Source organism: Pristis pectinata, chromosome 16, assembly GCF_009764475.1.
Source record: "Pristis pectinata isolate sPriPec2 chromosome 16, sPriPec2.1.pri, whole genome shotgun sequence".
Classification (NCBI taxonomy): Eukaryota; Metazoa; Chordata; class Chondrichthyes; order Rhinopristiformes; family Pristidae; genus Pristis; species Pristis pectinata.
The window spans coordinates 28,702,854-28,727,017 of NC_067420.1; the positions used below are offsets into that span (position 1 = coordinate 28,702,854).

A 24,164-nucleotide genomic window follows, 5' to 3' on the forward strand; every position below is an offset into this window, starting at 1 on the left:
ACTTGGATGAGGCCCATCAAGGAAGTATGCTAATAATACTGAGTGGCAATGAAGAGGATGCAGAGATGCTTCAAGGAAATGCTGTACAGTGAAGCCAAGTGAATGGGCAAAGATTTGGCAGATGGAACAGAATATCAAAAACTGTGATATCTTGCACGTAGTAGAAAAAAAAAGAGGGTACAAATATTTTTAACTAATGAGAGATCAAAAGGTATAGGTGTTTAAAGAGATATTGGTGTCACTGTATACAAATCATTGAAGTTAACAGGTAGGTTCAGCAAGTGATTAAGAAAGCAAACAGCACATAGGCTTTTATTGCAAGAGAATTTGAGTGCTAGAACGAAGAAAACCCCTAAGACTGCATTTGGAACACTGTGTACAGGTCTGGTCTCCCAACCCAAGGACGGATATACTTGGAAAGGTTCACCAAATTGGTTTGTATCGTAGGAGAAATTAAACTTAGAAAGATCGAAACTCTCCAGATTTTTGAAAGAGGAGATTTTTTTGGGTTTGATGCAGAGTTAATGTTTCCTAGCTGGGGTTCCTAAAATTAGGGATCACAGTCTCAAAACAAAAAAAAAGGTTAGCCATTCAGTTCACAGTTGTGAAGAAACGTCTTTATTAAAGGTAGTGAATGTTTGGAATGGTCTATCCAAGAGGGCTGTGCAGGCTCACTTGCTATTTCCAGGTAGAGGTTGGAAGATTTTTTATACATTGAAGGAATCAAGAAATAAGAGGTTAGTCAGGAAAGTGCTGCAGAGGTAAAAGATCTTTGAATGCTTTGCAGGAATGAGGAACTGAATGGCCCATTCCTGCTTCTATTTCTTACGTTTGCATGCTCCTATGAATTCAACTGTGTTAAAACTTGAACTGTTCAAAATTTGAATTCAATGACAAAAGTAACACAATGGCATTTAAAATTAATGGTAAAAAGGCAAAATCAGATGTGTGTTCTGTTACTTTAGAAAGTAAAATGCAGATCTTTTCTCCATGTGTATTAAAAATATCAGCTAGTATCTGCCAGTATTTTTATTTTAGTACCTAAAATTGCCACAAAGAAAATGTAATGATTAAGACAAGCTTGTCCTTGGCACTTTTTTGGGATGCCAATGTATATTTCTGTCACCCAGATATTGCAGGAGGAATACCAGTTTCAAACATTTACCTCTAAGGATTGATTTTAGGCTGTTTTCACTAAAGGCAAAGATGTTATCTAAAATTCCTTTTACCTTTACCAGTTTTCTTCAAACAGCAACACCTAAAGGTATTGCTGTTTCCTGTGAAACAATTCCAAGAGTGTCATTCACCCTGAACTACCTTAACTAAATTGGTATCATTCAAATGCAGCTCTTAACAATAAATGTTTAGGTTACTGGAACATGGGGATGACCATTGTCAAACCGAGTCTGTCGGTGCACTATTAGTATAAACCACCTGATAGTGATCAAATGCATGAACTGGAGTAATCGCTGATCAAACATAACTAAATTTTTCTGGAATTAACACATGCAGACCCTGGATTAAAACCTGAACCTTTTTTTATGGCTGAAACACTACTAAATTTTGGTGGTGCTTCAGCTGTATCTTTTGACAGAGGGTAAAAAAAAAGTTCAGGTTTTAATCCAGGGTCTACGCAAGTTAACCAAGAGAAATGGGGTCTTTAAAAAAAATGCAAATTATATGTCCTATATATGAAAGGGTAATACTTGTCATGCCATTAACGTGCAGTTAAGGCCAAGTGCCATGGCTCTTATGAAGACCCATCAATTTAAGTGCAAATTTTCAAAAAATGGTAGGATCCTTGGTCTGTGCTGAGTTACTTAATCTCAGTAATGGAAGCATCACACTTTCACAGGAGCTGGATATTGCCTTTTAACTACTGTGACAAAAGTGCGTCTTAACCGACTTTTCTTCAAGTTAATTATTTCATATCCATGGAATAGAATTAAAATTGTCTAGTTTCCCTTATGTTCTAATTTGTTAGTTATGGAAAAACTTTTCATTCCACTATACTGACCAGTGCAAGGTTTCCCAAAATTAAATCTTTGCTTCAACAGAATCTGTTTATATTACAACAAATTGTAATTAATGCATAATTTTGTGGTTGAACCTCAACTTGCTGATTAAAGAATAAAAACTGCATTTATTTTCAGTAACTATTTTGATTAATTGATTTTTTTAAAAAAATCAAATGATTAATGTAGGAAGCCAGTTTTATTTGCACTGTGTTCACATGAGTTTTTGAAAAATACAAATAGTTGAATCTGAACTTTTGTGTTTAAAGTCAAGCTCTGGCTGAAATACTAATCCTAATCCCATGTCAAGCATTATGCACTGGTCTGTTTTCCACTTCTTATTTACTAGGCTGATGGGGAAGCTTTAGGACCCAATTTAAGAAAACATAAACTTAAATGCAAGATGTACATAGGCATGAAATAAACAGAATGTACATCAAGGGAATTCAGGCTCTGATGTACAAACACTGGGTCATTTTGCAATTCTGAGGTCTACTCATAGAACTTTGCCTGCCGTGAGCATAGATTGGGAATTTGGTTACAGATGCCAATGTGCCCAAATTCCAAATCTGCATGCTTAGCCAGCAGAAGTCAACAGCATGAGCATAAATTTGTAAAATGACACAAGCACATTCTACGATCAAGAAACTTACACTGAAGTTTACAGCAGCAGGTTTCAGAACACTGAGATCAATCCATTTGAAATCAAACTGCTGGTAACTAAAAGAAATGACCGTCTAAAACAAACGATCTAATCCACAAACAATACTTAATTTAGCAACAGTAGCAATGCACCTCAAATGTTATTTTTGCAACCACAGTTATTAAAACTAAAGCAGATTTTACTGACAGTTCCTGGCAGGCCACTAGAAATGTATGTATTTCCTATTCATGTACATGCATCATCTTCTTGTACCATGCACACTTCATTGGTACAAAGCTCTATGCTGATACAAGGTGTTTGTTACATGCAATGAGTTGTTAGTTTTTTCTGTTAATGTCACCAAAATTTAAATTAAGGAACAGTATTAGAAAACTTCTATTATTTTGTCACTACACCATGTAACATGACAAACCAGGATGTTGCCACAGGGATTAAGAGCAAAGAAAAATATTATTACCTTTAAATCAGCTGAAAATTCTTTCCCTACAGAATCCATTGGCAAGTCCTGAGACATTGAAGTCAAAGTGGACAAGAAACTCGCTGATTCTGTCAGATGGGGTAAAGGGGACAAACTCCTACTTTCTTCTCTGATGTTTTCACTAAGCCGATCAATTTTCTCAGTAACAGATGCCAATTCGGTCTTTAAGCCAAGAAGCCTTGAGTTAATGCTGCTCATGAAATTAGGATCACTGACATTTGTAGCTTCTTCACTGCTTTCCTTGAAAGACTGCGTTGGTAAATCAATGGTCGAACAAAACTTGGCATCAGAAACGAAGCCACTTGTGTCTGAGATTAATAGATCAATAACTTCACTAACAAGTTCAGCTTGGTCTTTAATACCGAACAGAATTTCGAGGTCTTTTGTTCCTAACAACCTACCAGTGAAGTCATCATTATCAGCGATTCTGCTGCTCCCACTTCCAGAGGTTCTCTCTTGAGTTTCTTTCAAATCATTTTCTCCTCCTACTGGTACTTCTCTTCGAGGCTGCGATGAAGAGATATCTAGAGAGTCACTAACCTCTGCATCAAACTCTTTGCAGCACTTTTGGCACTGGTAGGATGCCAAGTCATAGCGCTGAAGATTTGAGACGAGTACACGATTCTCATATTCCAGCTTCTTGACTTTCCCGTTGAGGTCACTGATTTGGAGTCTTGCTGACATCAGCTCCTCTTGGGAAGGCTCGTTCAACGATGGGCAACTATCTGACCATGCTGACTCCTGATTACACTCACTTTTGTATCGGTTTAGTTCATTCATGAGGTGTTTATTTTGGTCTTCTAACTCAATCAAGGATCGCCTCAGGAGTTCTGCCTCCTCTTCAACAAACTGAAGTTGACGCCGAAGTTCTCCAACATTCTCCCCAAACTCGCCATAGCTTGTGCAGGTGATTCCCAGTCTAATGTCCTGGCCTAAAGGTTCTTTCTCACAGTGACCTTTCAGCTCATCCATTTCAGCTTTGAGTCCACGGTTTTCCACCTCAAGTTCAACTGTCCTTCGGCTCAAAATGTTGGCTTCCTCCTCGACCAACTTTAGATGCAGTTTTAGCTCGGCTTCTCTCACATGAGGAGACTCCCCAATATCACCAACAGACACTGCGTTGTCTAAGTCGCCGTAGAGAGAGCTGTACTTCACCAGCTCCTCTCTCATGGTTTCATTCTCCTTTACTAACTTGGTCAGCTTTTTACACATCACGGCAGCTTCTTCTTTTGCAAAATGGAGCTGGCACTTCAGGTCGGCGCTATCCTCCTGTTACAAATTATAAGATGAACATAAATATTAAGAAGGACCAAGAAATAATGCTTAGTAGTTCAGAGCAGGCATAGATAAGATTTATTAGTCACATGTACATCGAAACACACAGTGAAATGCATCTTTGCGTAGAATGTTCTGGGGGCAGCCCGCAAGTGTCATCACGCTTCTGGCACCAACATAGCATGCCCACAACTTCCTAACCCCTACGTCTTCAGAATGTGGGAGGAAATCGGAGCACCCGGAGGAAACCCATGCAGTCATGGGGACAACATACGAACTCATTACGGAGAGCAGCCGGAATTGAACCCGAGTCGCTGGCGCTGTAATAGCGTTATTCTAACCATTACATACCCTTCAGCTTTTAAATTGTCGAACAAGTTGATTGCATGCAAGGGGAACAACATATTGCAAATTAAAGTGTATCACTGCTATCCTAACATTAACAATTCCCTATCGTGAACAAATACGTGCAGGTCAGCTGGGGAGAGGGCGATGATTCAGAGAGCAAATCGCTCCTCAGACACTTCATCTTCTGGTTGGCTTCAAACCAGCATTGACAAAATATTTAGGAGAAACAGAATAGGGAAATAAAGGAAGCACCCCCTTGTCATCCTAGTATATAAAAACATGAAAGGTACGTGATGCAAAGCCTTAACTGAAGTATTATTGAAAAAGATTCAAAAATAAAATCTGTATTATTGTGCATGCAAGCAACAGAAGACTCATCCAGAGATCATGAGCCTGTCTTAACTTGCTAAATCTAACAAAGGAAGATACAAGCACTGCCAGCAAGTTACAGACTGCCCATTTCAAATTATGTACGTCCTAATGTAAGAAGTTACTCCTTTGCAAAAGTGGAAGCCATGATCACTCAGCGAAAGCTCTCAGGCAATTTTCTAGGGTCTCCTAACACCAACCATCAATTCCCACCGCTAGGGTGAATAGGATTCTTATGTTGCGACCAAAGCTGTTCTGTAATTAGATGATTTGAGAATCTTATTAAACTGTAGAACTGTTGGCAAAGAGCCATGGTTGTACTTGAGGAAGTTTTCAAGCAGCTTGTTCAAATACAGTACCCTCGGAGCTATGTGACCAGCTACTAGCAAGTTCTGAACTCCAGCAACAGCTGTAATACTGGCAGTGAAAACCTTTGTAATGTGGTATGCACAAGAATATTTCCAGATATGGACATGAGTGCCACACTTAATCACATCTGTCCATTTCAGTTTGCAGTCACTTTGCCCAGATGGCATGGCAGTGAACTTCTTGAAATATTACACTGCCATTAAAGATGATCCCTTGGATGACCCTTCTAATTACATGTCTGTTGTGTTACTTTTATTCCAGTTTTCTTTGCTAATATACACGTATTTTAACAGATTAATTCAAGGACCATCCTAACTAGCTTGTACACAGGCATAAATCATTGTTGCTGTCTTGTCTACTAGGAGGGTAAAGATTCTCACATGGAGGTCATATAATTGGAAAAATTTATAAAAAAACCATTGTCCTCCATGAAACTGAACAGGCTCTGTACCTGTGGCAAGGGTTTCTTTTCTTGTTTTGTGGTGACACGGCTATTTCTCTTCTTCAGGGAACTCTGGAAAGAAAAGAAACGAGATACTTTATTATATTTATAGGTGCTTAAGATCAATGGATTTAATCTGTCCCAAAGATATCACCGAAGCAGTGGTCCACTACTCACTTTCCACAAACCCTGTTCTCTGCTTTTATTAAATCAAAAACATCATGTGCATACAATTAGCTGTCACAGACAAGATCACTTAACTAAGGATAGCAGCCAGACACAAACTACACTGTTTATGCTCACTGAACATGGAGGAGATAAAAGGACTAATAGAACGAGTATTTGCTCATCAGGTTCTTGGAGAGAGAAAGAAAATCACCACCATTTATTCCTGGTTGAACGTGATACAATAACATTTAGTTTTCTGACTGGTCATGGGCATCTGTAAGCATGCACATAGTATAGAAAATTGGACTGAAGTAGGGTCAATCAAGGTGCATTTGACCTTGGATGAACTACTTTCTTTGATCTTGTTCTTAAATTAATCTGAATTGTCATCTCCCACCGAAATCCACATGGTGATGTTGAGTGGTACCAGCTGCTTCAGTACTTTAGAAAAAAGCCAGCGAATAGAACACATCTTCTTCAATTCGAAGAAAATGACTTTATATCCAAAAAGGTAAGATAATAAGCTTATTTTAAAACAAAATGAGCAGTGTGGTAAAATTCTGATAATATGCTGTCTTATTGTTCAGAAATCCCAATCATTAGGCATTTGGTTCATGTAGTTGTTTCCCACGTTTCCTTTAAGCTCAGTGGGGCCCTGTTGCCCTGCTTCTTTTAAACTTACCTGGTTTTATATCCCACAATCCCTTTGAACTCAGTGGGTTCACTGGAAAATTTATTATGCCAGTGTGAAACATCTTAAAATAAAATGAATTAAACGTATGTTGGTGTGTTTAACAGGAGTAATGTCGAATAGTCTGGAAAGTCCCCAGGGTGCCAGATTAACAGGGTTTTATTGTACTCTGTCTGAAAGCACTTTCGGACCATCCCTTTTTGGTTCGTTACCTTTCCATCTACTCAAAATTTTACTGGTTTATAATGGAAGAAATACTTTTATCACATACACACTCCTTCCATTCATTTAAAATCTGTTACAGCCAACCTCTGTTCAAGCATTTAATTCTTTGCTAATAAAGTGATTCATTATTAGGATAGTATTGAATGCTTTATGCCTACTTCTGCAACAAGATCATCAATCATTGGTTTCGATCAATAGACTAAGGTGCATATGAAAAATGCTTGCGTCAGATATCAGTGGGCAAATTAAGCAGTGCTTTATTGTTACTCTGGTCAAAAGAAAATTCTAGGTAAAATTTTCTCACTTCGTTACCTATCATCCATGTGTTTGATGACAGACAATGATTCTTGGTCTACCAAGTGCCTTTTTAAAACAAAATCCTTCAAGCTCAAGTCACACCATTATCTTGCTGCTCTCCATTTTCTTAACCTTTTCGGAGCCCTCCACTTTATACTTCTTTGTATCCCCTTTGACCTTCTCCATTCTTTTGTCATTGCTGCATTCAACGGCTAGACCCCAAGCTCTGGGAATTCCTTCCCACAAAAACAAAAAATGAAAGCAGGAGTAGGCCATTTGGTCTTCGCTATTCAATACAATCATGGATTAGCCTCTATCTCAATGTCATATTATGCTCTCTTCACATACCCCTGATGCCTTGTGTGTAGAAATCTGTTTACCTCCTTCTTAAATATATTCAGTGAGTTTGCTTCCTTCTGTGATAGAGAATTCCACAGGTTCATCACCCTCACACCACCCCGTGCCACCCCCCCCACCCCAAGTGAATAAATTTCTCCACAACTCAGTTATAAATGTCTTCACCAGTATTCTGAGACAATGAGCTCTTGTTCTAAACACCCCAGCAAAGGGAAATGTCCTCCCGGTGCTTTGCATATTTCAATGAGATCCCCTCTCATTTTTCTAAACAGGCCCGGTTAACCCATTGTACAATAGTCCTGCTATTCTAGGAATCAGTCTGGGAACCTCTGTTGTACTCCTCTATGGCAAGTAACCCTTACCTAGATAAGGTGACCGAAACGGTACACACTACTCCATGTGCAATCTATAGCAAAACACCATTGCCCCTTTTATCAAAACTTCTTGTAATGGCGGCCAACATACCGTTTGTCTTCTTAACTGCTTGTTTTATGTGCATGTTTGCTTTCAGAGATTGGTATGCAAAAACATCCAGGTCCCTTTGTGCATCAACATTTTATAATCTCTCACCATTTAAGTAATACTCTGTTTTTTCATTTCCTTTCAAAGTGGATAGCTTCACTTTTATACTGCATCTTGCAGGCATTATACTTGGACTTGCCTATGTAGGCCTCTTTGATTTCTCCTCACAACTCACAGTCCCACGCATTTTGTGTTGTCAACAATCTTGAAAACACTACATTTGGTTCCTCATCCAAATCAACGATGAATATCATGAACAGCTGGAGCCCACGCACTGATCCTTGTGGTACCTCAATAGTCGCACCTGTCAATGCTTGAAAGTTCCATTTATTCCCTCCCTCCGTTAGATAAGATGTCTTTATTAGTCACATGTACATCGAAACACACAGTGAAATGAATCTTCTGCGTAGTGTTCTTGTGGCAGCCTGCAAGTGTCGCCACTCTTCCGGCGCCAACATAACATGCCCACAACTTCCTAACCTGTACGTCTTTGGAATGTGGGAGGAAACTGGAGCACCCGGAGGAAACCCATGTAGACATGGGGAGAACATACAAACTCCTTACAGACAGCGGCCGGAATTAAACCCAGGTCGCTGGCACTATAAAGCATTACGCTAACCGCCTACCAGTCAACCAGTTTTCAATCCATTCCAACATATTACCCAAATCCCTTGTCCCAAAACCTTTCCCCCTCTCCGATTTACAGCTGCTGCATAAAAGCCATCTCCATGCTGCCTTTCTCTTTGGCTGTGGATCCAATTTTGTCTGATTATGCTCCTGCAAAGCACCTTGGGATGTTTTGCTATGTTAAAGGTGCCTAAAATTGCAAACTGTTGTTGGTCAGAGGATTGTTAATGGAAATCATACCGTTAAATGAACAATTTGAAAAAAGTAACATCACCAAGCTATCACATTTTTCAGTGTTATTTTAAAGTTTCAGGGGCAACCAAAAAGAAAAAAATAACCAACAGAACACTTGGGAATTTAGAAGCTATAAAAATCTTTGTTCCCTGAGAAATACATGATGAAAATCTTGAACAATTCATAATGAACATAACACTAGAGCATTTTGCCATATGTTAAATGAGGATTTCATCTCCCTAGTTACAAGGCAACAGTTTTGAGATGTCAGCCTGGCTCAGATCCCAGAAAATTGCTTGATTTTCTCCACACATTCTTATGCGATGATGTTAAAATAACGTAGGCTTTAACTTAAAACTGAATTCTATTTGCGTGGTCAAGATGCTCCTTTTGAAACAAGACTGTAGATGGGAAATTGCAAACAAGCACATGCAGCACTGAATGACGGACTTATTCCCAAAATATCAATCACCACCAAATCCCAATGAAAGATTTAATATAATTTTTTTTAAAAATTGCACTAAGTAGCTGAACTAAATATGTTATCCAATTTCAGAAACATTCACAACTGTACAGTCAGATATTGCCTTCGTGCATGTTACACTCTCAAGAAAATAATGGTTGGCTGCATCATTCAACGATGCACTTGTTTTGTGGTCTCCAAGGTTAGATAATTGTATCCAATTATTTGAGGGCAAGTCTACTGACCAGCAACAATCAAGTGCATCATTTATAGATATAGATTTGAGAAGTAACAATAATATGCTTCACATTTACCACCTGGATCTTGGAAACCAGTCAATTCAACTTTATTTGAATATAATCAAATTTCAATTGTTAAAATACCACAAAGATTACTAGACTCCAGAGAGCCTGCTATAGAAGCTCTCTCCACAGAGATCAATAATAATGTTCAGGTCAATTGCATATTCCATTTACTTGCTGGGATTTATGCCCAATAGTATCACAATAATCCCCAGGACTAAACAAGAAAATGGCATTGTGTAAATGCAGCACTGTAAGTTTACATAATCAACTTGCAGTTCAGTTTGCAACTTCAACGAATATTTGGTATTGAGTTTTTCTGGCTGAATACTTCTTGTTACATCTGCTCACAGGGCAACATGAAAGTGGCTTAATAACATGATAGGCTGTTGAGTACCCATAAACCAAGGGTTTGTTATCCAAGGAAAAAGGAGGGCCAGTTCTTCAAATTTGGTCAATTACAAGTATCTAAACCACAATGCACATAATCCCTATTAAATAACAGTTCAGAGATTTAGTACTTTCTGTATCAGTGGTGGGCAACATTTTTGTGGAGGGCCAGATTTAAAATCCAAGCCACTTCCCAAAGCCACACATGAGAAAAATATTTTAATTGTACATAATTCTGATATTTTTAGACATGTTTAAAGACACAGACTCCAGTGTCCTGGAAGCTCCATTCAGCCTCCTTGTTACTGCTTTGTTGGCTTCACGCTGCCACCACACAGCTCTACATCTCCAGTCCTCCTTTCCATCTTGCCAATGACCTCCACATATCTCATTAAACAAAAACAAAATGAGATGAGATGGACTCTTGACCTCACAATCTACCTTGTTATGACCTTGCACCTTATTGTCTACCTGCAATGCACTTCCCTGTAGCTGTGACACTTTACTCTGCATTCCGTTATTGTTTTTACTCTGTACTACCTCAATGCACTGTGTAATGAATTGATCTGTACGAATGGTATGCAGGACAAGTTTTTCACTGTACCTTGGTACAAGTGACAATAATAAGCCAATACCAATATCAATATCAGTAAATACTCAGCAGGTCAGGCAGTATTTGTAGAGAGAAAAACAGAGGTAATGTTTCAGGTCAATGACTTTTTAAGCAGAACTTACAAGTGGCCATTCATCAGAAACACTTACTGTGGATGCTGAGTATTTTCAACATTGTTTTTTGTCTTTTTTCAAATATCCGGCATCTACATTATTTTGTTTTTCATCATCTCCCTCCTCGTTTTAAAATTGATCAAGTCTTCCTGTTTGGTGAGGATAAAGGATTTTTATTTGAATGGCCTAAACAAAAGTCAACATTCACAATAATTCTGTGGAATTACTGAAGCAGAGGTAAACTCTACGTGTGAAATAAAGTCGGCAATAAAACACTCCAAACCATTTAGGAAAATACATAAAAACTTTTTTAAAAAACTGGCTGTTCACAGCTTCCTCTCAGGGGGCAAATATTTCCCACTCCCATGATTCAGGAAGCTGGACACATTTCCTCCCTGCCCACCTTCAATAACGTCTGTATTTCAAAGCATCAGTTTTTTCCAGTATCCCTTGTTCACAAGCTCGCACCTGTTTACAATAAGAGTAGCACAAGGGACGGAGGCAAGGGCAGAGATGATAGTTGAAACAATCTTACAGCCTAGAACCTGCATGTCTAAAATAACTTTGTAGAATTGCAGTTAGACCCAGCAAGGAACCTGTGCCAAACACTGTTCCACAGAATTCTACATCGACTCACCAGTACTGTATCTCCATCACACAGTGACCTATATCAACCCACCAGTGCTGTGTCCCAGTGTTATATGGGGAAAGGTCCATGTCCAGCAGTATTGTATCCCTAATATAAAAACAAAACATGCTGGAAACACTCAGCAGGTCAGGAAGCATCAATGGAAAGACATGTTGCCAGACCTGCTGAGTGTTTTCAGCATTTTCTGTTTTATTTCATATTTTCCAGCATTTTCAAGCACAGTATTCCTGTTTACACAGTGACCTGGCTGTATCCACCAGCACTGTGCTGTTGTTATACTGGGAGAGACCTACGCCTGCCAGTGGAGTACACTCAAATCTTGACGTGGATACAGACCTGGACCAGGATTTGGGCAGAAGGGACTGGACCATGCCCAACATGGTCCCTGGATATTTCAACCCTGTGCACCCGACTCCAGGCCTAGTTAGGGTAGTTAGGGTCCAGATGGACTCTGGGGGGGGGGGGGGGAGGGGGGGATAGTTGAGCCTGACTTCTGGTCTGTAGCTACAGCCTCCAGTGCTGTTCCTTGTACCTGCAACCTTCTGCCTGATGATGTCATGGGGGATGTGGGTGTCCTGGTAATTTGCAAGAACCAGTATGATGAGTAACCTGACAGGACCGAAGTGGATCTTGCAAGGTCACAGGGCCAACCAGTGCTGTTGGACCACATGAACCCATCCCATATGCTGGACAAGGCCTCTGGTTCTAGATAAAAAGAACACCTCCAAGGGTTTGAATTAGCTTTTGGTTCAATCATTCAGGGTCAGGAGCACCAGGACACTTACCTCACTCTTAAAATTTGGGTGTGATTTTAAACAGGGTCCTTTCACAACGTCATCAGGACCCATCACCAATTTTAATTTCACAACCGAGCAGGAACAGCATTCAACAGTCTATTCAAATTATGGCCAGGAGAGACCAAACAAATACTCTAATGAACTCATGAAGTAAACACCAGAGATAAACTGCTTCTTTCCCACACCCTGCCTCCAAACAGGTAAAAGATCCTCTCCTTCTTTCTGGGACCTCGTGTGGAGTTACAGGTAAATTTTTTTTTAAAATTGCCTATCAAAAACTAGTCGAGAAAAACTGGAGCCATGAGAGGCAATATTCCTTACTGAGTCATGCAATTTTAAGTTCTCAAAGTCAGGCGTACACCTCCACTTTCCCCATCTTTTATTTTTTAGTAAAATAAAACAGGGAATAAGAACTGAATTACAGCATCATTCCTCTATGCATGACATTATGAGTCAGAACATCAAGTAGTAGAATTGCCAAATGCATAAAAGAGAGGAGAATACAAACATACTTTGGTGTATAAATTTTGCTACAGACCAGTTTGCTTCACTTCAAACACAACCTATTTTGTACTTTGGGATGTGCACATGACAAGATGTGGTACTTTACAGATGTAACCTTTTCCTTTCTTATCCTTACAGTAAATCATTGCTGCACAAAGCTTTGGCTGTAATATACATAGTAATCCAACTAAAAGTTTACAAATGACCAAATTGAAATATAGATGTTTGGTTCGCTTAAGGAGATCTATACCGCTGATGTTGGGAGTGGATTGTGCCCTTGTGATAAGGCTGTTTGAAAGAACATGATTCATTGCTATCTTGAAAACATAATGGGAATGACAGCCAATTTAAAATTACAGCTTATATATTGGTGCATGCACAGAATTAATATGAGACTTAATGAGGGATGCCTCACATATCATAAATGTCCTCTCACTCAATGTGAGTGAACACAGCCACTTAAGTTAAGTGTCAGGTGGTTGGGTTGTATGCCAGGGGAAGGATTTTTTTTAATACCATGGCTGAGATACTCAGAGGAATACAAATAATATTCAATGTTCTTCCTCTAACAATTCGCTTTTAATTCTAGTTTTATTCAAAAGGTGTAAAATTTAGCTGTTCATTTCTTAATACTGCATACTTCTTGAAAGAGTGAGCTTTTTACTGGGATTTAATAAGGTTTTACTCAAAGGATGGCAACACTCTCCTAATTCAGGAATCCAACATCAGCCTTTGCCATTGTCATCAGAATTCAAACTCACACCGTAAAAGTAGTAGCTGAACAACCAAGGATTCAACCAAATATTCCTCATACCCCTCCCCCCCATCTATTTGCTTCACATTAGGAACATGGTTGTAAATGTGCCCCAACAATTCACGTATTTTTAAACAGACAAACCAGGGAGCAGTGATGGCATTTGGGGAATGGCAATATCATGGGACAACAAACACAATGGTGCAAGGTAGATAGTGTCTACCCTTGGGTGCTTCATTGACCTCATCACTACCATTTCCGCAACAGTTCAACTTTCGGTTTCCAAACTACAGAATCAAACACTTCACCAGGCTAATTCCCTGGTGAAGTAAAACAACATTCTTGCCATGTTTGAAGCCACTTTTGATGAAGACTACAAATCATTCACTAACGAAATGCTGGAGGAACTCAGCAGGTCAGGCAGCATCTATGGAGCGAAATGAACAGTCGACGTTTCAGGCTGAGACCCTTCATCAGGACTGGAAAGAGGGTAGAAGCCAGAATAAAAAGATAGACAGAGGGGAGAAGCACGAGCTGGTGGGTGATAGGCGAGTCTAGGTGAGAGGGGTAGGAAGGTAGCTGGGGGTAAAAAGGAATGATGTGAGAAGTTATGTGGAATCCTATCAGATTCCTTCTTCAGCCTTTTGCCTTTTCCACCTATCACTTCCCAGCTTCTCACATCATTCCCTTCCACCCGCCCTCCCCCACCCACCTACCTTTCCCCTCTCACCTGGACTCACCTATCACCTGCCATCTCATGCTCCTCCCCATCCCCTTTCATTCTGGCTTCTGCCCTCTTCCTTTCCAGTCCCGATGAAGTGTCTCGGCCCAAAACATCGACTGTTCATTCCCTCCGTAGCTGCCTGACCTGTTGAGTTCCTCCAGCATCTCGTGTGTGTGTGGTTCCAGATTTCCAGAATTTGCAGTCTCTCTTGTGTCTCTGAAATCATTCACTGAATTCCAGGTACACCGCATTTGCTTAATGTTAGTGGCAGAGAAATGGGCATTTTCTATAGCAGAGATACCTACCTTCCCATCACCAGCAACAGATATCGTACTAGCATGCCTACTTCAGGGGCCCACAAGCCACTCAGTTCATCCATGGGAACCACAGAGTGGGTCTGAGGAAATGTCAACAGACTTTTAAATTTAAATTGTCTTATAGGAAATAAACCAAGACGGGCCCTTAAGTGCCAGTGCACATTCCTACAAGCACATCTCATTCTGGCAGACTTACTACAATCAATGCATGCTCCCGCAGTCACACCAGTAATGAGACATGCAATAAACGGTATTTCATAATTTTTCTTAGAAGAGATCAATAACAAATACAAAGGGTATTAATAAAAAACTAAAGTGAGGATTTCAACTTCCTAAACTTCTTCTCTTAGTCGCTGGCTATTGCTGAATTGTTCATTTAATACGGTAACATTATGCCCTTCTGAAAGACTGTGGTCAAAAGTTCCTACTGCTCAAGTGTTAAGGCTTTGCCAAGCCTTGGTTTTATCAGCGAAGCAGGAGAAGAAATCTCCTAAACGTAAAAAGGTGTAAATGAGATAAGGTTTGTGAAAGCTTTCTGAAAAAATCTCCTACGGTTTGGTTAAGATTATCAAAATTGCTCTGAATTGAGCCAGGAAGTGGTGTTAATCAAGCAAGCTTTGTTAAAATAGAGTAGCAAGCCAGAATGGGTATTGGGCTGGAAAGTTTGAGGAAGTTCCATTGATTTGCAGCCTGTATATTAAACACAGGAGATTTCCTTTAAATTGAAATGGTCATTTCCCGTCACCGAAGTGTTGCTGCCAATGTAACACTGTTGCTCAGATGATAGCGACATAACTCTTTCCAAAGGAAAAGTGAATATTATAAACATCTTCTTGTGAAAAAGTCTTATTTTCTACACTAATGATAAGACCATCTCACAGTCGCCACCTTAATGTTGTGTGGAGAAAATTATCCCACCAGTTAATATAAATCTGTGCCCAGAATGACAATATGCTAATATTTTGTGTACATATTCTAACAGTCTGATGAAAATAATTGATGTTACATTATGACATTGTGACAATTTTCTTTTAAGAATATTAGGATAACCTATCTCAACTTTAAAAGTGCTGCACGCGAAAGGGAGCTATCAACAGAGGTATAAGGAAATAGGTTAAAAGGAGATCATCAGAATGTGGAGAGATCAAAAACAGGGATAATTCTAAGCAGAAACACTTGGATGAAACCTGTATCCACATCATTAGAATTGGATGGCAGGAGACTACCAATAGGGGAAAGATTACCAGTATAAAATATGCAATTGGAAAAAAGTCCCTTATTCCATTTTTAACTTTCCTCTTTCCTAGTTCCTGTCATTGTATAATAGGAACAAGCTTAGATAAAATACCTGATCTTTTGCAAAAAGTATAACGACCCTGGATATATTCTTTTTAAGTTGCAGACACTGACTCCAGCAGCAAGGTACTTACAGTTATCACATTAGATTTGCTGTACGTTACAAAAGATTTCAGAAGAAATATTAATGGAGAGACGTTGCACACAAGCCAATCAACCAAAACATAAGAAACATATGCAGGCTGGCAATTGATAGGTACCAACAGGTATAGTATATTAAACAGGAAATGCTTGCTTTGACAGTGATGCCTATGGTCCATGTTTGAATTTTAAAAAAGTATTGAAAGAAATAGATAACAATTAATGAAATGCTTTCATTTGGACAACAGCATGGAATACCACCAATGTATGTCATCAAGTGACAGGATATAGCTCTAAGTCATTCTAACACTTCTCACACTCTCTTGAACTCCCAAAGTTGCCGGGTTGGCTGCACTTGTACAAGCCTCCCTAAACAGGCATTAGGCATTGTTGTAAAGGGGAAGGGGTGGAGGAAGAAAAAGCAGACAGCAGTGTTGTTTTGGATTGTACTCATGAATCTACTGTTAAATGGCCAAAAGCAACATTGATGGTGGGTGGGGAACTGGCAACCTGCCTTGCCAACTTGGACACGAGAGGTATATGTCTATATGAATAGGAAATGGAAACAATTGGGAAGGTCATGCTGGTGTTAGGGGTGGGGTAGTGGTGGATGTGGGTAGCAGATAGAGTGGAGGACATCAGGTGTAAGCTGGATCAGAAAAGTACAGCTGTGCAAAAATGAAAAAATCTAAGTTATGCGGCATGCAAATTAACCTTTACAGTGCAAATGTCATCCAAGAATTTCAAACAATAGAAAAAAGGCCTGAAAACATATACCATCCAGACCATACTATGTACAGAACAAAGCTTAATTTTATTTTGTGTAACAACAGATCATAACAATAAAAGCTGTATTGTAATAATGGAGTCCATCTGCATATTGTAGGAGATGGCATCAAACGTACAACTAGCTCAAGTTCTTGTGAAGCACCAGAGAAGATGCAAGATACTTCAGCAATTGGCATTTCCCTTTATTCCCTCTAGCATTCAGAAAATCATGCATTGCTTCTAAAGCAGGAAAGATCAAATACAATACTTTGTATATCCACCATAAATAATAGTCCTTTTGCTCATCACAATATTAATGTAATCCAATGGCAACAAAATGTTATAATAATGCCTCTCTTTGGCACAGATGAAGTGCTGGAAAAGAAACTACATGATAAGAGGTTAATCTGTTTAGCAGGAGGAGGAGTGGGTAAGCGAGGGCAGAATATTTTATAATAGTAAAACATGAGAATTTTATTTTTAAGAACAATTTAGTGCTGATTCGAGTATTTTTATTCACTAATAAAAACAGAAAATTGCTAGAAACATTCAGCAAGTCAGACAATATCTGTAAAAAGATTAAGGAAATATTTGCATTGACAATGAGTTCTGACAGAAAGTCGCTGATCTGAAACATCAACCTTGTTTCTCTTTTCACAGATGCTGTATGACATCCTGAGTTTTTCCAGCAGTTTTTAAAAATTTTTATTTCCGATTTCCAGCATCTACAGTTTTTTTTTAAATTTTCGTTTCAATTCACTAAACTGCCTTCTACTTACTCAAGCAAATTTTCGACCACGATCTAAATTTTGTTCCAATCAATAGTCAACATACAGGAGGTTGATGTTCAGTCTTATCCCACAAATGCCTCACATATTTGGACTCAATTCCTGCCTTTGGAATCAACTCATTTATCTTACGTACATTTATAGCTTCGTTAAAACAGCACACATGTTGAGGTTGTACATGATAACACTGTCAGTGGAAACATCAATTTATATTCTCATATTAAAACTCTAAGCTTAGTAGGTATTTCTTAAACTTTGACACTTGACATCCGAGAATACCTGATCATCAGTGTCTAGACTGAATTGCTCAACAACTAATTATATGGATTTGGAAGAAGGCTTTGCAATTGGCTATTTTTATCTAATGTTTACAGAATTCCTAGTTGAAGCACACAATTAGGCTGCAAACTAATCATGAGTTTATTAGAATCTGACTGTACTTCCAGTCCTGTGACATTTCACAATGCTTGTATTCCACATTCACTTGGTAGATCTAAAGATGAATGGAAGTATGCCAGGAAGCCACTAAACAGTGACAGATAATGAGAGTCTTGATAGGAATCCTTCAGTGCATATGGCTTATTTAAGTAAAGAAACAGAAGAGGGGTGAAAGGAAGGCGCCAAGGTGACAGAAGATTAGGAAGTGCACAGAAGGAGATGGCAGTGCAATGGAATGAGTGCAAATCCAACAATTGAGAAGCTTAACACCATCCAGGACAAAGTAGCCGGTTCGACTGGCACCCCATCCAAATCTTAAACATTCAATCCCTCCACTACCGTACTTGCAGTGTGTACCAACTACACGTACAGCAGTGGAGGCTAGATCACTGGAGGCGTTTAAGGAGATAGATAGATAGATAGGTAGATACCTAATTAGTCAAGGTTCAAGGTATCAAGGGATATGGGGATAAGGCCGGAAATTGGGGTTAGAATAGTTTTTTTTCATTGGCGCCCCCCCCCCCCCATTTCTCATTCTTTTTCTTTTTTTTCCCCTTTTCTTTGGAGCAGACTCGATGGGCCGAATGGTCTACTTCTGCTCCCTTGTCTTGTGATCTTGTGAAAATGTTCTGCTGTTACTTGTCAAGGCTACTCCATCTACATGTCCCAAACAATGACCTCCAGCACCAGCAAGGGCAGTGGGTGCATGAAAAAGCAACTGTATGCAAGTTTCTCTCCAAGTCACATGCCATCCTGGCTTGGAAATATTCTGTTGTTCCATCAGTCTCACTGATCCAAGTCTCAGAACACTCAAACTAACATTCTGATGGGAATACTTTCATAAGAAGGACTGCAGCTGTTCAAAAAATGGCCCACCACCATCTATCAAGGATCAAGAAGTGAATGCTGGTTTGGCCAGTGTTGCTGCCCACACCCTGTAAAGGAGTAGAAAGGGTGTAGAAGTAATGAGGAGAAAGGTAAAGGGGAGGGAGTTAAACAGAAAATAAAGGAAATGAGAGAGAGGAAACATGTGACATGGAAAGAGAACATGAGAGTGATGCTAGAACAGGCAAGTGGAAATAGGGAGAGGGACCAGTGGGGAATAAAGATGAGAGAAACAGGAAGGAGAGGTTATGTTAGAGGTCTGCAGAACACCATTAAATGTACAAAATCTTATGTAACCTGCATTGCAACTGGCCAGTGGAGCCTAAGTTCAGTGCCTCATCTGAGGAAGAGGATCTCCAGGAATACAGAGTGCTGCAATATTTCAGGGCAGAATCAGCCTTGAATATTTAGTTAGCAGCTGAAAAACAAGTTACAATTCTCTGCAGGAGACACCGAGATCGCATGTTATTACAAGGAGAAAGCTATCTGCTCATCATGAAAAACTGACCCCTGTTATTCAGAACATCAAGAGGTTTGCAGCACATGATCAGCTACATTCAGTCATAAGTGAAGTGCATCCTTTCGTGCAAGGCTCCAGAGAGTGAAACTCCAGACAACAACGGCTGTCATACCCATGTGGCTGGCTGATGGCTCTGAGAACGTAAAATAGTATGGCAAAGATTCACTGAGAATTGAAGATTTTTGTTTGGAGGTAAATATCTTTTATCTATTTTGGAATTAAATGCAAAGATGGTGCTCAGAGTGATTGACAGGGGCATCCTGACTCACGCACAGGGTGGAGGTAGGCATCCCTACCTTCACTTCACTAAGAAAATTTGGAGAATGGGAAGGCAAATAACAGTTGCAGTTTCTGTATAGTGAATTTATTCAAGGTGGACTCTACTTTCACAGATGTGCCGACTTTTAAAGAGAGGTATGGGAAAGAACTCTAGAGCTTGTGGCTTAGGCTGTAATGGTAGCACCAAGAAAATCAGGGATGGGCAAGAAATCATTATTGGAGCAGGAAGATCATCCTCCAAGATACCAGGACTACAGGAATATAAGGAGATAGTCAGGGGCTAGGCTATGGAAGGATTTGAAAGTTGAGACATCGTTAGATCCTGAACTAATGTAGGTCAGCGAACACTCAGCTGAGAGGCGAATGGGACTTGCTGCAGGTTGAGGCCTGGTTAGCAGTGCTTTGGTCAGACACACTGCCATCACACATTGGAAACTCTGCCAAATACAAATGAAAATCTTGACAACTAAAGAATGTATTTTCTGTAGCCGGTTGAGTTCAAACCTGTGAAATTAACTCCCATAAGTGGTCCCCGTTTCTTTTTGCAACAAAAACTTTGAAATATATAAACCTGTACATCAATTTAGAAGCTCAGTAAACAAGCAAAGAATTTGAAAATGCCTAATTACATCAGCCAGAGGCATTTTCATCTGCTGCTAACCTGTTTGGCACTTGTAAAAATGTGACCCTGAAAAATCAGAGATAGTAACCTTGGGTCTGCAAAAGTCCACTCGATTTGATGTACAAGAAAAATGAAATCAGGCAGGCCTGTAAATGGGCTTGCATCATCCTGCTGGGGGAGCTCTGAAGGACCAGGAGAAGTCGTGCTGCACCCAATCCCAAAAAAATCTCTGCAATACTCTGCTAGTCACTGTGTGTATTCTCACTGGCTAGCCATGTTCACAGAAATTCTCCCAAAAAGTGGACGTGACATGCTGAACAAAAACTCTAATGGCAGAAAATTGTGAACAACATAATCTCTGATGTGTAATCTTAGTCAAAAAATTATCTGCAGCAATATAACCTTGCAATAGTTTACATGGAATAACACAAAGTTATGTACTGTCTGTAAAGCTAACATGCCAGATTATGGATGGAATTCAATTCTTAAATGAGGCATCCGTGACCAAATACTTCTGTTACACTTCTACTAAAAAGGTACATCATGTGCATACTTAAATGAAGAACATGATTTTACACCCATTGCTCCCATGAAGACACTTATTCAAGATAACATACATTGGATTACTGCCTGTACTGCCGTAATGACGTGCCTCCACTCCTTCATGGATAATGGTGATCAGCAAGGAGGCACAATTGAAAACGGCAATACTTTAATGAGATGATTAATTTTATAACAGACAGGAGTAAATTCTGTTCACAATTATCACACTGCAAGGACTTAGTCTTGATACATGATAAATGAAAGGAAATGAAAGAAGAACCCGCTGCTAGAGACCATCAGCATTGGGAACATTAAGAGATAAAACAAAGGACAGATATGCAGGAGGGAAAACAAATATTTGCTTCATATGGATTAAAGATGACATATTTAGAGCCATCATCCTCCAACTTTTTCCCTTTCCAACTCAGGTTTCCTGGGAATATAGAATGTTCCTGATTTTTCTCAGAAAGAGAAGTCATACAGCATGGAAACAGGCCCTTTGGCCCAGCTCGTTCAGGCCGACCAACTTGCCTACCTGACCTAGTCCCATTTGCCTGCATTAGGTCCATATCCCTCTAAACCTTTTCTATCCATGTACATAGCTAAATGACTTTTAAACATTGTAATTGCACCTGCTTCTACAATTTCTTCTGGCAGCTCATTCCACATACCCACCATCCTCTGTGTGAAAAACTTGCCTCTCAGGTCCCGTTTAAATTCTTCCCCTCTCACCTGAAATCTATGCCCCTTAGCTTTAAACTCCTCCTGCCCTGGGAAAAAGACTGACCAGTCACCTTATCCAAGCCCCTCAATCTTATATACCTTTAATAAAGTCACCCGCTCCAGGGAAAACAGCCCCAGCCTATCCAGTCTCTCCTTATAACTCAAGCCCTCTAGTCCTGGTAACATCCTTGTGAAACTTTTCTGTACCCGTTCCAGTTTAATGGCATCCTTCCAATAACTAGGTGACCAGAACTCCACACAGTACTCCAAGTGCAGTCTCACCAAAAACTTGGACATTTGTAACATGACATCCCAATTCTTGTACTCAATATCCTGACCAATGAAGGCTAGAGGGTCAAACACTTCCTTCACAACTCTGTCTACCCATGTCACCACTTCCAGGAAACTATGTACTTGCACCCCCAGTCTAACTGTTCAACAACACTGTCCAGGGCCCTGCCGTTTACTGTGTATGTCCTACCCTGATTTAACTTACCAAAATTCAACACTTCGCAATCGTCTGAGTTAAATTCCATCTGCCATTCCTTGGCCCACTTTCCCAGTTGATCTAAATACTGTTGTAATCTTAGATAACCCCCTTCACTGTCCATTATACCACCAATTTGGTGTCATCCACAAACTTACTAACCATGCCAATTACATTCTCTTCTTAGTACATAGTTTCCTGGAAGTGGTGACATGGGTAGACAGAGTTGTGAAGGAAGTGTTTGACCCTCTAGCCTTCATTGGTCAGGGTATTGAGTACAAGAATTGGGATGTCATGTTACAAATGTCCAAGTTTTTGGTGAGACTGCACTTGGAGTACTGTGTGGCGTTCTGGTCACCTAGTTATTGGAAGGATGCCATTAAACTGGAACGGGTACAGAAAAGTTTCACAAGGATGTTACCAGGACTAGAGGGCTTGAGTTATAAGGAGAGACTGGATAGGCTGGGGCTGTTTTCCCTGGAGCGGGTGACTTTATTAGAGGTATATAAGATGGAAGGGCTTGGATAAGGTGACTGGTCAGTCTTTTTCCCAGGGCAGGAGGAGTTTAAAACTAAGGGGCATAGATTTCAGGTGAGAGGGGAAGAATTTAAACGGGACCTGAGAGGCAAGTTTTTCCACACAGAGGATGGTGGGTATGTGGAATGAGCTGCCAGAAGAAATTGTAGAAGCAGGTGCAATTACAATGTTTAAAAGTCATTTAGCTATGTACATGGATAGAAAAGGTTTAGAGGGATATGGACCTAATGCAGGCAAATGGGACTAGGTCAGGTAGGCAAGTTGGTCGGCCTGGACGAGCTGGGCCGAAGGGCCTGTTTCCATGCTGTATGACTTCTCTTTCTCTTTCTAATTGTTAATATAAATGACAAATAACAGTGGACCCAGCACCAATCCCTGAGGCACATCACTGGTCACAGGCCTCCAATCTGAATCACAACCCTCCATTATCACCCACCAACTCTTACCACCGATTTTGTATCCAACTGGCTCATCCTGGATACCATGTGATCCAAGCATCCGGACCAGCCTTCCATGCAGGACCTTGCCAAAGTCTATGTAGGCAATGTCTACTACCCTGCCCTCTTCAATCCTCTGCATCACCTCTTCAAAAAAACTCAAATTCGTGAGACATGATTTCCCACGTACAAAGCTATGCTGAGAATCCCTAAATCAGTCCTTGCCTTTTCAAATGCAGATATATCCTGTCTCTCAGAATCTTCTACAGTAATTTCCCCACCACTGATGTTAGGATCACCAGGCTGCAGTTCACTGGCTTGCCCTTTCAGCCTTTCTTAAATAAACACATGCATCTTTGATTTACAAATTGTGTGCCACTCTCTGCCAATAAGAATACACTTCAACCAGCCCTTTCCATTTGTAAAGTTTTGCCAAACGGAACATTTTCTTGGAATGTATTCCATTTACAAAATCAAGTAATACATATTTCCTATAAGTATTACAACTCAAGAGCTGAAAACTGATAAAAGCATTTCCTCATTTATCTAAACTGGTCAATGGACCAGAGGATAATAGTAATTTCAATGTTAAGTGTACAGTTAAATCCACTTGAATATGAATAATATATACTGTTAATAGTGCAAGTTGTAATCGCAGCTTTCCTTCTGGTTTCTTAAGCCTAACTAGCAGTCCTAGCTACAATGCTATCTATGGATGGCATGTCACGAGAAGGTTGTGTCCCCTAAGCTTACATTTCATTTTCAGCTGAATCATGAAGTAGTTTCAGCCAACAATGGGAAACATCAGCCCTTAATATATTTAAAGTTTGTTCTTTTTAAACATAGCATTACATACAATACAGAAACAGGCCATTTGGCATAAATAGTCCATGATAGTGTTTATGGTCCACTTGAACCTCCTCCCACACCTTCTCAACTGTTAGCATAACTTTCTACTCCACTGACTGCATATGCTTATTTGGCTTACATTCA

At 39.8% G+C, this 24,164-nt stretch overlaps 1 protein-coding gene across 2 annotated transcripts in view; it reads right to left on the minus strand.

Annotated features, from left to right (window-relative positions):
- Window positions 1–24,164, minus strand: part of soga1 (suppressor of glucose, autophagy associated 1) — a 75,042-nt gene that overhangs the window by 29,326 nt on the left and 21,552 nt on the right. For both annotated transcript variants that reach the window (XM_052031450.1, XM_052031448.1), the window contains exons 4-5: window positions 5,970–6,032; window positions 3,137–4,426 (exon numbers count right to left, since the gene is read on the minus strand). In XM_052031450.1, the coding sequence (XP_051887410.1) occupies window positions 3,137–4,426; window positions 5,970–6,032 (1,353 nt within the window). The remainder of the gene's footprint in view (window positions 1–3,136; window positions 4,427–5,969; window positions 6,033–24,164) is intronic.